This window comes from Tachysurus vachellii, chromosome 20 (genome assembly GCF_030014155.1).
Source record: "Tachysurus vachellii isolate PV-2020 chromosome 20, HZAU_Pvac_v1, whole genome shotgun sequence".
Lineage (NCBI taxonomy): Eukaryota > Metazoa > Chordata > Actinopteri > Siluriformes > Bagridae > Tachysurus > Tachysurus vachellii.
The window spans coordinates 9,597,698-9,614,277 of record NC_083479.1 but is presented as its reverse complement, the minus strand read 5'-3'; the positions used below and the strand labels follow the sequence as shown (position 1 = coordinate 9,614,277).

Sequence of the window (16,580 nt, the reverse complement as noted above, 5' to 3'; positions counted from 1 at the left end):
GACATTGCTGACTGTATGTGATGGCCAAAAACCTTCAGAGACAAAAAACATTCTTATGACAGGGCCTATAGAATATTAACATTTACATTTATTTATAGAGCAGAAGTTTTTTATTCACAGTGACTTTGAATGTGAGGCACAATACAATTACAGCTCTTCACAGTTTCTTAGCAAGGTATATGTATTGTAGTGTACTGAGCTGTAGTGGCGAGCACAGACACACACAGGACAGTCGGGTGGGTGAAACCAGTGCAAGCAGCTGTCATGGTGGAAATGAAGGGCACACACCTGCACTAAAGGACACTGTCCTTGGTGCAAAAGTGGTGCTTTTTCTTCTGCACAGTCAAGAAAGATGTACAAGGAGCACATGCTGTTGGTTTGGTGGTGGCTGTGTGGAACCTGTCACCACATTGGTCCATGACCAAGGTGAAATTCCTGCCGGTCAAGGTACACTTTGTGGGATCTGTGGTACAGGCAGCGAGAGTAGACACAACAGGTGCTCTAGGTAAATTTATCAATCTGCTGCTGCACTTTTTTGACATATTCTATGACTGACCAGAAGGGACACCTTTGCTCTTTTCAGGCTTGGCCACATTTAGCTAGCCCAGAGGGATGCCATCCAAACAAAAGCTCAACATGGGTGAAACCTTTGGACACCTGGGGTGCCACTCGATTACATAAGGTAGGAGGAGGTCCCAGTTGCTCCCCTCCTCATCTACCACCTAGCACAGTATCCTCTTGGAAAACCTTTGGAGTTAAATCGCTCAACTAAACCATCCATCTGGGGATGTTAGACAGACGTCCTTAGATGTTTTACATGCAACATACAACACACATCCGACATGAAACATGATGGAAAAAAATGTACTTTGGTTGGTGAGTATGTCTTTCTGCAATGTTGTGGGAGGTGGCCTTCTGAAGTAGGACCACCTAAGGCTATTAGGTGCATACTGTAACCTACAATCTCAAGGTACTCATGGCCCCGGACTGATAAGGTGTGAAGGCCTCTGGCTGCTGGGGGGTTGTCCGTTGGTCGGTGTGGTAGTACACCAGTCCGTTCTTTATCAGGAATTCTGAAGCCGGTAGCCACTGGTCTGCTTGTGTGTGTACACCGTTGAACACCATCCTTCCCGAATGCCCCTTCCTGGAAAACCTGGTAAAACACAGTAGAGGAGGGATTAATGGGTGGGGGAGTCTCACCTATGTCGGCACTTTCTGGGTAGGCAGGAGACTGTGGCAAACCCTGGCCGCTCTGATTGGTCTGCTGGCACTGCTCCAACTCCGCCCTGCAGCCGCTATTATGGGCGCTGTCCTTGGTGCTGAAGTGACGCTTTCTCTTTATCACTGGTGTGAAAGAATTGCATGGAGCAGCGCTGTTGGTTTGCCTCTGGCTGTGTGGAACCTGTTGCCATATATGTTCTGGGGATTCAGAGATGTATCCTATAGAAATGTAATTAGAATTTATTGTTAAGAGATTTCCTATGAATTTGTCAAAAAGCTGACAGCAAAGTGCAGTGAGTATAAAAAAGGGAAAATAGTCTAGCACTTGAAAGTGTTAACAAAACTGTATTAAGAGAGTTTTTAAAATGTTTAAAAGTTATAGGTTATTAAAGAAAAAAACACAAAGAGCCAAAACATTTTGGAGGTGCATTAGAAATCCCATAAAAAAGATTTCGCTATTTTCTTTTAGTTTATTAGTGTTGGGTCTGTGGTGAACTCATAGTTTGCAATGACCCATTAGTTCCTCAGGAGTTTTTGGTTGCACAAATATAAGCTGTTGTAGAAATTACATTATTTACATTTACATTATTTACTGTCCAGTGTCACCCAAATGAGGATGGGTTTCCTTCTGAGCCTGTTTAGTCTCAAGGTTTCGTTCTCATGTCATCTCAGGGAGCTTTTACTTGCCACCATCACCTCCAGCTTGCTCATTAGGGATAGAGATATTTAGTAACATATTTTTAAACTTTTAATTCATTCATTCATTCATTCTTATTTTTTTTCTGTTTCTATACTTGTGTAAAGCTGCTTTGACACAATGTGAATTGTTAAAAGTGCTATAAAAATAAATTGAATTGTATTGAATTTATAATCTTCAAAATTTGAACACTGATAAAATGACTGAGCAAATTGTCTAAAGGAAATCTAAAGGAAACGTACTATTAACTCTTTTTGTACTTATTATTATTTTCTTAATTCGAAGTTTAGTTATGTATTCGCAAGCTAGCTGCAACTTCTCTAACAGTGTGTCAGGACAGTATGCCTCACTTAATTTCCACCATGTGAATTTAGGGAATAAAATGGTAGTTAATGTTTCTCAATTAATATGTTTGTTTTCTTAACCAGTTTTATAATGAGCTATGAACACATATGACAGTGGAGCTCATTTCTTTTTTTTTTCAATGTCTTGCCTAAAGTTCATTCACCTCAAACTGCCTGTATTTGTTCAGATGGGTTTTACAAAAGTATCTAATTTTCCTACATAATCCAAATCTGCTTCAATGCAAGTGTTCCAGCACTAAACAGGTGGGGAAAAAATTGTTCATTACAGCTTTAGGAAGAATTGTTTTAAGGGGTCTTTGGATACTAATAGGTTCTTGGCTACATATAATAGTTGTGCCTGGACAACTCTCTGAAAAGAGACACTCTCATTGCCACACATTTATATGCCAAATGACCCGTAATGGCAGTTAAATTTTAATTAGTACTTATCATTTTATTGAACTCATTATTAATTTACTTGACTTTACAGATATAGGAAATAAACAGGTAATAGTCTGTTTCCTCGTTATATGCAATGAAAACAGCACAATATCTGGATGTTTCTAATAATATCTGATGCAAAAATAGCTCAATATTGAACCAGAAAATAGTGTTAAATAGTTCTGTGAAGCCTCTATCTGAGTATAAAGAAAATTGTTTTTTGAGTACTAATTCATTGTTAAGGATGGGTTTAGTGCAATTTTAATACATATATACTTCAAAGCAGCTCATACAGATGATGTAGTTGCATAATTATGCAGTTCATTCTAATTACCATGTGAGAGTATTCTAAATCTATGCCCCAGGCCTAATTAAAATAAGCTCTCCCCTGTTAAAGTGTCCAAGAGCTAATGAATGAGTATTAGCACTGTAGTGGAGTGTGTATTTAGATGGGTGCAGAAACCTTCTCCCAACACACTGCTCTGCTGGTGGACTGTATGATTACAGCTGTGTGGAAACCATGAAGATCAGACCAGATCAAGAAAGGTATGCAAGCTAGGAAATAAAGTAAGGAAATCAAATTGTTGTGGTCTAAAAGGAATAAAAAATAAAAAAAAAAGTCTTTTTGGACATGTTTTTAGAGGAAAATAATCCACATTGTGGACAATTGACATGTAAGACCATAACTTATTTTACAGACTTTCATAATCATGTAAATAAAGCCAAACTAATTCAAAATCATATCACAAATAGGGACTGTGTTCTAGTCCAGAAACACAGTTTCAAACATAAGACATTTGATGTTTATCTGTCATTAATTACCTCAGCATTGTTCCTGTTCTCTTAAGAGTCCGTGGATATTTGCAACATGCCTAATTAGGGGTTTTCAAGACGTTTACTCCTTCAGTTGTTTTAATAGTAATAATGTAATTTTTAAGCTTATAATAAATATAAAATAATGCATTTGTAAAATGCATAATGCTAATGTATTAGTTCCTTAATTTAAATGACTATTTACTTGACTTGTATTTCTTATTTCAGTTATTTTAATAGTTTGATAGTAGTAGAAAAAGTTAATTGTATTGCTGTGCATGTTTGTAAAGGCTTAAAGAAAAAAAAGTGAGTCAGATAGAATGGTGTTCAGTTTGACCTTATGTACACATTGTACATAATAATAAAGTGTACTAATGTGGATTACGACTGGGATTTTCACTTATCTTAGAAATCAAGACAGAAATAAAGACAGGATACTACCATCTTTAGCAAACACAAAAGGAATATTGGGATATGGTTTATTTCATGAGTATTTATAGAAATTAACAGCAAAATCATGATGAAATATTTCTGGAAACACTAAAGATGACTATTGTACCATAGTATGGCTTGTTAGTTAAGAGTTTCAAAATCAATATCTAAAAGAAACAAAAAGAATAACTAAAGTAAAATATGTCCAGTGTTCCTGACAATACTTCTCCCTAGAAAATCGAGTTACACAGGAGTCAATGTGCATGTGAAGATGAGCAGAGGAGCTGAGATATAAAACCTCAGCCACAGGCTGTGTGTGTGTGTGTGTGTTTGTGTGTGTGTGTGTGTGTGTGTGTGTGTGTGTGTGTGTGAGAGAGAGAGAGAGAGAGAGAGAGAGAGAGAGAGAGAGAAAGAGAGCGAGAGTGTCTGTGTGTGTGGGAGGTTGTCTTGCCCTCTGGATGGCTTGCTTAAAAGGAGAGGGGTCTCTCAGTCCGTTGAGGAGCACGATTAAAGGGCACTTCAGCAAATATAATGTACACTGAGAGTGGTGCACATTGCCTTTCTGATTCTAAACTTACTAACAGCCTTACAACGTCTCTCTTAAAACGGGTCAAAATGCTTTCACTCTTTATGTATACTTGGCATGCTATAATTCTATACAGATTTCAAGCTGCAGGTTAATATATGAAGTATGAAATATACTTATTTATGCCACCAATTTCAAATGCACCTTCTGAAAGTTTAATAATCAACTAAATCTATTTTCTTGAAGGAGCTGGAAATCAATAATAAGGTCCTGGGGGAGTGATGTCTGTCCTGTGTGTTGCTAGTTCTTGCTAAACATGATTTACATTTTTTTCTATGAGAAAAATGTAAAGCCCTTCTGGTGTAACAAATTTTAGTTTTACTCTTTAAAACATCCAGTTAAAAAAGAAAAACAGCTTCCATTTCTATTCTCAGATTGCTTTAGTGATACAGGGCTTGGTCTCTTTGGTTGCTCATGATCAAGAAAAAAAATTTAGGTTTAATGAAAAAAGATGATCTAAAATGTCAGTGCTTGAGGTAAAAGCCCAAATCCCCAAAATGTACAGCAAACGTTGCTGTTTGTGAAGGAATATGTAAAATGTATAGAAATATACTCTCTTTTGGAGTGTCAATCAAAGAGCAATAACGTTTACCTGAGGGGCCTTAAGGGGAAAAATGTTTTCATTTATGACTGCCAGATGAACAATTGACAATTAAAATAGGAAATGTTTCTCAGTATTCAGGGAGAGCATGTGCAAACAGCACACCATGAGTCATCTGGGAGCTACACACTCACACAGCACCTGAGGCTACCTGAGGCACACACACACACACACACACACACACACACACACACACACACACATGCACACGCCTTCTGTTTAAAGGTGTGAAGTAATAAGAGTCTGTAGAAAGTAACGGATGTCTAAAGGGGGCTGAAGGTGAATGTTGAGGTTTAGTGGGATATCAGAGCAGACATGCACAGTCAGGGCCAAACACATCTTCCATCAGAAATCACTCGCACACTCCAGGCTAAAGCTTTTGCATCCAGTAAAAGATCATTTGTGCCTCACCTACAACTACCTACCATCGTTTATATACATCATACAGAGTAAATCAACTACAGTTAAGGTTTGTACATGCGTAGATATATACATATATGTTTCTGAAAACCCAGAAGGTAAAGAAATCCTCTTCCAAAAGGCAGAATATACACACCTGGTCCAAATCAACATAGTATCAAACAGCTACCTGTCAAATGTTCACTCATCTCAAACAAAACAGTTATTGAAATATATGTACAAAAAAATACAAATGTAAATGCCCTAGAATATATCTATATATTCATATACATATATAACTTTTAATCTTTCAATTAAAAATCTGAAAATAATGTTTTTGTTTTTTTTTTATTTTAAAGAAAATGTATTATTTGAAATCATGCAGTTTGCCCAAGCCTCTGAGTTTGTCCAACTTGAGTCTCTTTGGGGCACGAGAGATATGGAGAGCAAGGAAGAGGAAAAGTGATACGGAGGGGTTGCAGGAGGCTGTGTGCTCTGCCCGACTTTTAGGACTCTTTCCTGAGCTGATCTCAGACTGGTGTCCAGCAATGCAAAGCAGAGATGACAGAAAGGCAGAGAGATTGTTTAATTTCTTAAGCGAGGGGATTGGGTTTGTGCAAAAGTGTGTGAGTGTGATTGTGAGAGAATGTGCGTTAGGGCCGTTACACATGGAAAAGAATCCATGCCAGATAGAAAAGCGACTGGGGGCAAACATGAAAAGCTGTAAACAGACTGAATGGCAAGAGGACAACTTACCAGAATAATAAAAAAAACCTCCTGCAAGAATTAAATGATGACTTCACATAATAAAAGAATATAATTCCTTGTTGGATTGTGACGCAGTGCTTTCATCACTACTTTGCAGCAGTGCCACACTAAAATGCAACCACTATCCAATCACAGCACACATACTGTGGTAGGGTTCGAGGAAGGACCTGAAAGCATCATTTTCCACTAGGGGTTACTGTTTATATTTTCTTTATTTCTTCTTTTCTACTGCACTTATTGCTCATCAAGCTTTTCATATCTGTTACTAATACAAGATAAACTTGTTAAAATAACTAAAACATTTACAGCTCACAAGACCAAGAATTATCACGTTTCTTTTAGACTTGCTTGCAGCAATAGTGTACCTTCATACAAAGAAGAGGCATTTGTTAACTATTTTAATAATCTGGACACATAATTAATCAGAAACTGTCACAAATGTACTGCTTAGCTATCCCTGGCTGTTCTGCTCTGCTCTTATTTTTTTCTTATTCCAGGATTAGTAACAGGGAAATATCGCTAGCTACTGGATATTTCAGATAAGTATTTTATTCACGTTTAACATACTACAAGCATGGTAAAGGAACATGATTTATCAAGGAAATTCTTGCCCTGCTTTAAGACAGCATCATTCCTGCATACTGCATGCGCTTTCTTTTATGGGTTTGCATAACGTAATCAGCTGCAATTATACACTCTGGAAGAATACACACGTGTTAAATGCACAATACAAAAATATACCTATACACATACTGTATACTATACTGTAATAAGTTCCAATTAGGAAACATCAGCATGTCACTATCCTCAAACAAAGCAGCAATTTCAACAATTTTCATCCTACTTCTTGCTAAAATTAAGTCTAAGAATTTTGTTGACATCTTTTATGCAACCTTTTTAGAGTGAAATATTGATAGTTTTATCACATGTAAGTATTAATGATCTAATATAAAATCTTACATAAAATGTAAGAAACTATAAAGGATTTTATATGGATGCAAAAACCACTGGGAATTTGTGCTCAGAGGTCATCCACACCCCTAAATTCAGTTCAAGCTGTGATTGGACAGTGTTTGCATTTCAGTGTGGCATGACTGCAATGCACCGAATAAAATAAGATGCAAGGAACTATAAAAGGGACTTAAACGAGTGACTGATTATATCACTGAAGAGATAAAGTGCTGTAATGTAAGAGCACTGTAATAAAGGTTTTACTTGTTAATGTGGCACATTGTGCTCATGTCACAAATCTAAAGCAATACCACCTGTGTATTAGAATTTACATCCCCCTCCAGTGCAACTGCTTTCTCTCTGGCATGAAGTCACTTCTCCACAGTGACACACCAATCTGACTTTGAAACACTAGCACCAACCAAAGCTGAATAAAGTTCGCCTTGTGTCTTTTTTTTTTTGAAGACAGTTTTATGTATTAGTACTAAAAAAGAGAAAAGTTGAAACACTAAGTATTGCATGCCAAATTACATACAACTGTAAGAATTGTACAACATTTACCAGTATATAGTTTCAGAAACCGTTTATATGGTCTGTCTGTAATTTAAATATAGCTAGCATTGACAAATAAGGAATAATAATAACTTGAGAGTATAATTCTGTGAGTTAGAGAACTAACGTGCTCACAACATGTTAAATTGGCACTGATCTGTGCTAACAAGGGCCAAAATACTACAAAACTACAGTCATTTAGTAGGCTTTCAGTCAGCTTGGTGTGTCAGGGCCGAGAGAGAGAGAGAGAGAGAGAGAGATACTGAGGATATAGACTGGGCAATATGACGATATAAGATTGGCATGACTAATTGTCACAATACACATTCTGAGATTGCGGATATTGTCAGTAATTTTATAACAACTACAAAGTTGGAAGCAGATGATTAGATGTAAGCCATTTGTTCTATTTGTTTATGTTGTAAAATGTTAATATTTATTAAGAATTTTTTCTTTCCCTTCTATTCACTATTAAATATTATGGCTTTAAATGCAGCACTACTGCTTTACTGGCAGTTTGCCAGCAAGTCTTTATACCTTGTTATATATTGTGTATTGTACAAATGCCTTCATGTATTGTGCTATATTTTTGTCATATCACCCTCCTCTGATGTGATGTCTGATAAACGTGATTTTTGTGAAATAGAGAGAGGAAGCAAACTCTCTGCCCTGCCCTGCTTGTTTCACTTTACACTTTGGACTCATTCTCCATATTGGCGATGTCACCATTGCGTTCCTGCTCTTGTGTCTCTCTGCTCACTTTCTCCTGCTCCTCATCATCATTGTGTGAGTCTAGCAGGCCCTGCTGGCTCAGTTTGCTTGCCACGGACCAGGAGAGTGGCAGACGTGAACGTGTGCTCATCTCGGTCAACTCGCGTGCGCTGCAGCTCGGCGTGTTAGTCTCGTAGATCTCATGGAAGCTGTTGTAGTCGACCTCATAGAAGCCATCCTCCAGCGTGAGCACGGGCATGAAGCGGTAGCCCCACTTGATCTCACTGGCCACGTATGAGCTGCGAGCCTGGCAGGTCATTCCTGTAAAGAACAAAGAAAAAAACACAATGATGAAAGGTTGCATGCCTGGAAGATTTAAACTAACTGATCTAAAGTGAGGTAAACACACACACACACAACAACAACCACATTTTTCTGTGTAAATTGCATTACTGTACTAATCGCAAATAATATCTCTGTATAATGAAAGAATCTAAACTGGAATGCATATAAATACTGATCTCTTAATCGTTACTAAATAAATGTATACGCAGAAATGGTCATGCTATTTATGTTCTTTAGAAGAATTGTACTAATATCACATTCCCCGTTATCTGTCATTGTGTTGATGTACGTAGTAAAGCAGTCTGGTGTGAGTTTGAACGAACCATTTATCACTATGATACAGGGGAGCAGTTATTCACCAGGAAGACGTGTGAGCACAGTGTATACTAATTTAGAGGTGAGTGATATAGAGTTCTTTCTGTCATCTTAATCTTTATCACTTTCTTTCTTTCTTTCTTTCTTTCTTTCTTTCTTTCTTTCTTTCTTTCAAAGCTGTAAATCAGTATTTCTCATTGGGACTGTAACAATATCAAGCCTGTCCCATATGCCTTCCCATGTCAGATATAAAAACATGTTCACAGAGACACATACAGGCTATAAGCAACGTAACCAGTCTCAGACAGAGATGTCCACCTACCTCAGGCTAATTAAATGCCATTACACAATTACACAAAATTACAGCTTCAGTACACAAAACTACCCTCAACAGCAGTACACCACCATCAGTGTAAAACATGTGCTGTGTTAAATAATAGATTATATAAATAAATATATTACATGTTTACCTGTAATGCACAATTTTACAATCATGGAATCTCATCTACTTTTCTTCAATGAACTTCTCGCCCTGAAAGATCATGGCAAAAACTTGGCATGGCAAAAACACACTGATGGTTAAAAGGTTCCTTCTTAATATGGAATCATAAAAGGATATAAGTAATAATGTATAATTAATAATATATATAAACATTATTAGAAGGTGCTTTCGTATAATTTGTGACTTTTTCAAACTTTTTGCTGTCACCTTTATAATTGACGTGATATAGATACTGTGAAAAATTATGTAACAATATGCCTTACTGAGATATCAAGGATATAGTGATATCGTTTTGGATTTATTAATGTAATTACACTCAGAGGGGAAGCAGCTGGTTTGATGTTACAATTTTGTATTTTAAGATTAAAAATAGTAAAATGTTAAAAATTTACAAACAGTATTTTTTCATTTTTTTTTGTGTTCAATATTTTTTGTCTTGTAAATATTAAAAAATAAAGCCTAAAAACATTTACCAATCATGTATTTTTTTTTACCTATTTTTTACCTACTACTAATCCTACTGTATTACTGGCAATTTGTGTGCAAAGCTATATATTCACAATCTTTAGCTTTGGACATTGGACACTGGACAGTTGCCTAGTCCTCACAGCATTAGCTTCTGCTACACATGAACACGGAAACGTTCCATCTGAGCGGTTCAGTTTATCACGTCAGTTTAAATCCAGATCCTTTCTAGTTGCTGCTCCTTGTCAGCTGGCTGATGCAGGAGCAGTTTTTGCTCTTTATATCCTGGTGAATATGATTAGAAGGAGAGGAAGAGCTGATCCTGGATCAGTAGGCTGATGATGCTAAGCTGGGAGAATATGGTTTGAGGATTAGGCTCCTGCGCTACTGGAGTGAAAGAAAGTTGGCAGGAAGAAGTGAGAGAAAGGTCAGTGTAAGGAGTGATCAGTGTTCCTTCTGTTATCAGAGGCAAACACATGTGCAACACAGGAGTTCTCCTGCCATGTAATGCCGTCAGTGCAGAGTAGCACCAAGTATTTTTCTCAAATGGTATTTAAATGTAAACTTTATTCTATATTGACTGTGTTTCTACAGTATTTATGTATTACTTATCTCTTTGGTCATTAATTATGTACTGCTACTGTATCTGTCCCCCCCCCCCCCACACACATATATATACATATATAGCTGGGGAGAACACCAGGAAGGCCAATGGCTATGAGGAAAAAGTAATGAATTATGTAGGCAGGCTGCTGTTTCTCCTGTTACTGCAGAATGGGTGCATAAACCTCTGGGTGTATGTGGTCACTTTACAATGACATATAGTATGTGCAGCTTTCTCATCGCCATAGCAGTAGGTCAACCATGGAAGATGCTGCCAGCTGTTATTTTTGCTCCCTTGTTCCTGTTGAACTTGCTGACTCAGCATGGTTACAGTGCATGTTGTGCGTGTGTGTGAGTGAGTGTGTGTGAGCAGCATGCAAACAAGCAATGCTCAGATCATCTCAGTGTATGTATATGTGTGTCACGTGCAACAATACCCATGAGTGTAACAAAATATTGCTGAATTACAATGTGAAAAGTGTTGCTCTCTAGATTACGTGCAAAATTAAATGTCATATATAAATGTCATGGCACGACAGGAATGTATTCAGATTCATATATTTACATTCCAACAATCCCTTGTTGGAGTCTGTGAGACTGAGCAATGGCCAAGAATGTATAACTACAATCTAATGACATATAACAAGTATAACAATGACTATAAATAACAAGTCTAATGATTGTTGTTTCGCATGTAAATGATTGAGTAGTCAATCAATAAATTATTAAATGCCTGATTAAATGGATGAGTACATGACAAGACCAAAATATACAAAACAAAGGGATAAATGAATTACCAACATTGACATTTAGCTCAAGCACTATCACTAATCATACACCATAAGAGTATAGTTAATCTATAAATAAGCAGAAATGTAAAACAACAAAGAATAACAAGGAAATCTTTTTTTTCTCCATACGTGACACTATACACCTCTCCTCATATTGTGGTCTTACACCTTACACTATACACCTCTCCTCATATTGTGGACATAAATGAGGAACGTAAGGACAACACCGGATACCGATTACTGTAGAAGTTCCTCTCTTTAATGCTAGAAGCTAAATCCTGTTATGCTGAAAATTGTTAAACATCTATGTAGCAATCATTAACATGTCATAGCGTGCTGATGCTCTTCCATAACTGTGAAGAATAACAGCTAGACGTCTTTTCTTTGTAAACTAGTGATTTGTACCAAAGTATCAATGTCACTAAACCTGTGACATCTAGCTTATGTAAAAAAAAATAATTTCAGGTTGTCCTTCTGAGGAGTTAATACCTGTTTTTTGTACAACATGTCTCTAAAGAAAGCCTAAAGCAGAACACGTTAACTATCTAAAGCACTCTTAAATAACCCTTTTCCCTTGAGACTCTAGCTTTCATTGTCAGAGCCAGAACTAAATGTTCTAAAGCATATGATTAACATTCACTTAGCATTTCCTACAGGTCTGACATACCTTCCAGCAGTGTTTGCAGGATTTTTAGAGACGTGTTTGAGTACAATTTATTGTTCATATATTACAGATAAAAACACTAAATCCAATTGTTTAAATGACCCAACTCATATCCTGCCTCACTATGGCCATACTGATACCTCTTACTTCACCCCCATACTCTTTTCTGGAGCTAACAATACAAAAGATTACTTCCATTTCTTCTACAATGCAAATGCAATTCATAATTAAATTAGCACTCACATCATTATTATTTGGTTATTTCTACATTTACTACATAAGATTTTTTGTATGTGATCAAATTTAGCTAACTCTGCCTTATAACACCAAAGCTATAAACCAGTGTATAGTGAAGTCCTCCCTACCAGACACATGAAACCGGTGCATCTTTTCCAATTGCTACTCATGGTATGTCACTGGGGAGCTAAACACTTGAAGCATTAAATGCCTTCTTCCGTATACATTAGTTCAAATAGCCTGGACAATTTTTGCTTGCTTGATATCCTGGCCATAGCTGGCTATGAAATCATTAGGATTTTGAACTCACACTCTATTGATAATATGGCACAAGCTGACAGCATTGGTTCAGTGGATAGGGCTCTGGATTACTGATGAGTTGGTGAGTTCTAACCTCGTACTGAATTCTGGTCCAACCAAGATGCCACTGTTGGGTCTTTGAGAAAGGTAATTTCCTCATATCTGCTAAGCTCAAATCTAAATGACTTTGGATATACAGTAAGCCTGCCAAAAAATACTGTTCCCACTACTCAGGTAATATATTTAACTTTTTTACTTAGAAACATAAGAGTTCCAACTTAATTAACAGGCTTTAGATCTAGAGTAGAGTCTAGAGTAAACTTCTTTAGGATCACTTCTGGACATATGAGTAATTCACACAACATCAATAAAACCTTTGTCTAGTTGTCTAGAAACCCAATTACATAACATAAAAATTCTAAAAATAAGTGTGTTGCCATAAGTAAGCATGACTACATTGATATGATGTCAGGATTATACAGAAGTTATCTGCAATATAAGAACAAGCCAAAGAATCTTTTGTCACAAATCTATTTATATATTTAAATTTCATTGTTATCGTTAATGTTAACGCTATCATCAGTAATTAGAAGGACTCAGTTCTGATAAGAATAAACTCAGCCACTGGCTGTGTATTACATGCGGTCCCTCTTTAGGTGGTTCTTCTTACGCATCTGTAATGTGATCCTCTGCTCTACATATTGTTCGAATGAGATTTGTATAATAGCCATTGCTGTGTTTAGCTCTAATGTTACGGAATACACCATAGGCCTTCTGACCATGAAACGTCTTTTTTTTTTAAAGAACTGAAAGACATTTCTTGAAGACACAATTCATTAGTACACTTTGCCTTGAGTACAATACAAAGTCCATGGAATGTGAAAAATTTTTAAATACTGGAAATGTGTTCCTTGGTCAATTTAACATCCACATATCTTAGCAGCTAGTAGGTTATTATTCTAGTCCCATGAATGACTAATATTTACTGTGTGAAATTTGCTATATTATCCATCCAGCTCCAACTCTCAGCTTTGCCACATGTGTTTTATGTCAGAAATTATCTGTTCAAATGGATTTTGTCCCAAGTGCTCCTTCTCTGATATAGGTAACATTACCTACAGAATTATTTGCATTAGAGTCACACGAGTTTGCCCTAATCTTTATACAGGAAACTCACATCTTTGTGGAGTATGTCTAAGAACTCTTGAACCGGATTTTCATTTCTTACACTGTTCCTGCAACATATTAGCTTTCATAATTCTTCAAAATCATGTACAGTATCAAATCTGTTCAATCTATATATGTTTGAGTTGACTTGTTTTCATTTATGCCTGCTGCCTCTTGGGGTACAGATCATTTAGTTAAGATGTTAGTTTAGGATGTACCCTGAAGACCTTCAGTTAATGAACAACTTAAACTCAGGTGATTTGAGCTTAGAGTTCTGCAGTGGAGCCGCTTTGACATGCAAACTCTACTCATGTCCATGGTCATTGGTCTTCTAAGACTGTTAACCAGCTTCTTCATTTGTTTGTTAAGCCTTTTTCATTGTTTAAAGGGCATGGATTGAGTAATTGAATAAATTCCAAACTAGTTTTTAAATCCACATTAAACTAGCAATGAGACTCACTACCAAGTGAACTACATTTCTTTAGTCATGGGCCACATCCTAAAGCAGCATGATACATTTTGCTGAGTAATAACCCGTTGTGCTGGTGAGACAGCACTGCTGTCAAGAAGTCATCGAATTTGTGCAGTGTGCAAGGAACACTGTGCCTCGAAAACATGTGCTTCACACAGAGCCCTTTTTGTGGTGTGGAATTCAGTTTGTCTTCCTCAATAAGAAAAATTTTCTTTATAGTGTGTCTTTCCTATAGGAATTTAATCAGTTAATAGTATAGACATCCACCCAGACAGGGCTGGAACTGCACCAACCTAAAAATGATCTTAGCTCATGAACAATTATATATATTTCTGGTATATCACCATTGTTTGCTTGAAATGATTATATGTTGCTTTGTCAGATTCAGTTTAATGGTGTTGCCTACATATGAATTCAGACCATTGTTTCTCATTTCTGTCTTGGGCAGGAATAGAAAATACTCGAGTAATTGTACTTTGTTACTATAAATAGATTTAAACACTTTACATAGATTGTAGTTTCACTGAAATTGTAATTGCTTTTAAAAAACTCACTTTCCACTCCTTGTATTTTTATTTAGACTTTCAAGGTACAAGGTACACAAATGCTCTTCTGTACGCAATATATTAATCGAATGCACTAAGTTTAGAATTCAATCATTTGTAGTATATCAGTGTTAAATATATCACTGTATCATGCTGTGACCTTCTCATGTACACAATGTAGTTAACACTAGCACATCTGTAGATGGCCATAAAATATTATTGGTTTATGACTATAATAGCATGAACACTAGGAAGAATTACATTTTTTAATTGGCTTGATATTAGGTAAAATGTTATCCACTTATTAGTATTATAGATTACATCTAAAAGGTGACAATGCTATTTGGCTAAACTAACACAAATGGTGTAACTGTAGAAGATCCTTGGCACTCTGGCTGTTGCTAAATGGTCCTAAGTGTTGGCCAAGCCTGTAATGGCCGGGCAAATATACATATCTTATAGAAACACTGAGCGTTTAAACTATAGAGAAGTTGAAGGCGTACATGTCTCTTGATGTTTAAAACTGTGTTGTTGGGGTGCTTCCCAGCCAAATACCATAGACACATTAGTTAAACAAATTAGCGCAGTAGAAATGTGACCGAGGTACATTAGCTAGCTAGTTTCTTGATGTAGATTTTAGTCATGTTATATAGGTTTGTTAATGCAATATAAATTAGGCCTATATGCTGATGTGTAATGTGTTATGTTTTGTACACTTTCTGAAAATAGACATTAAAACAGTGCTCTTTTTTTCCCTCTTGTGACATCCCTGTATCAAACACCATCTGCATCACTGGATGCCTTGATGTAATCACTGGGGAAGTGGTGTGTGTGGGGGCTCACACTCAAAGACAGAGCACATTATGTTTTTGCCAATAGAGATATGCATTTTGTTCTATTTCACAGTGCAAATACTCAACAGACAAAATGAGCATCAAGAGCTGATCACAACTTTATACAACCCATTGTGTTTGCACCCTTGATCAACCTTATGGCACGTTCTGCATAACAGCCAATTTTTCATGTCTTTCTTGTTGCTCTTTAGATATCTAGAGCTACAGAATGTAACATTTTGCAGTCATGGAGGCAATATACAAGTTGTGATCTGGGAAGACGCTCTCTCCTCTCATGAGGCTGACCAAGCTGCTCTAAGAAAATTCTCCTCTGATTCATTTTGCCACTGTTCCAATTACTGTTGATTTCACACCAACTGACAAAAGCATTTGTAAGTGCATACATCAGAGATGTTGGTGAAAAAACATCATGGGCCATTGTGCAACGTAAATCTAAATTGTCTTTCACATTCATTTTTTTTTTTCATCTTTATGCATCGTACTCATCAAGAGGTCTTTATTTCAGTGAGCTCTTTTGGAAGCTTTGGCTTATTTTTGTTAAGCATGTATACTGACCTTTTCCTCTAAAAGTATCAAGACATTCATTAGCAGAGGAGATGGATTGTATGGAGGAGTTATTTGTTGAACATATCTAGCTCAGTCATCCCTCATGACTGACAGATTGCCATGTTTAATTCTACATTTTCTTTTATGACCAAAATGTAGTCCAGTGTGATACAGGAGAGGACGGCATCCAAATGTTCACTGCTGCTTCACTGTCTAAATTAGACATGTGCTCAGTGCTCATTTGGATCATATGTTTGT

General features: G+C 36.7%; 1 protein-coding gene across 2 annotated transcripts in view; it reads right to left on the bottom strand.

Annotated features, from left to right (window-relative positions):
• Window positions 1–4,103: 4,103 nt before the first annotated feature.
• kcnj6 (potassium inwardly rectifying channel subfamily J member 6) overlaps window positions 4,104–16,580 on the bottom strand; it is a 59,681-nt gene continuing 47,204 nt past the window's right edge. For both annotated transcript variants that reach the window (XM_060896471.1, XM_060896472.1), the window contains exon 3: window positions 4,104–8,837. In XM_060896471.1, the coding sequence (XP_060752454.1) occupies window positions 8,494–8,837 (344 nt within the window). In that variant the 3' untranslated portion in view covers window positions 4,104–8,493. The remainder of the gene's footprint in view (window positions 8,838–16,580) is intronic.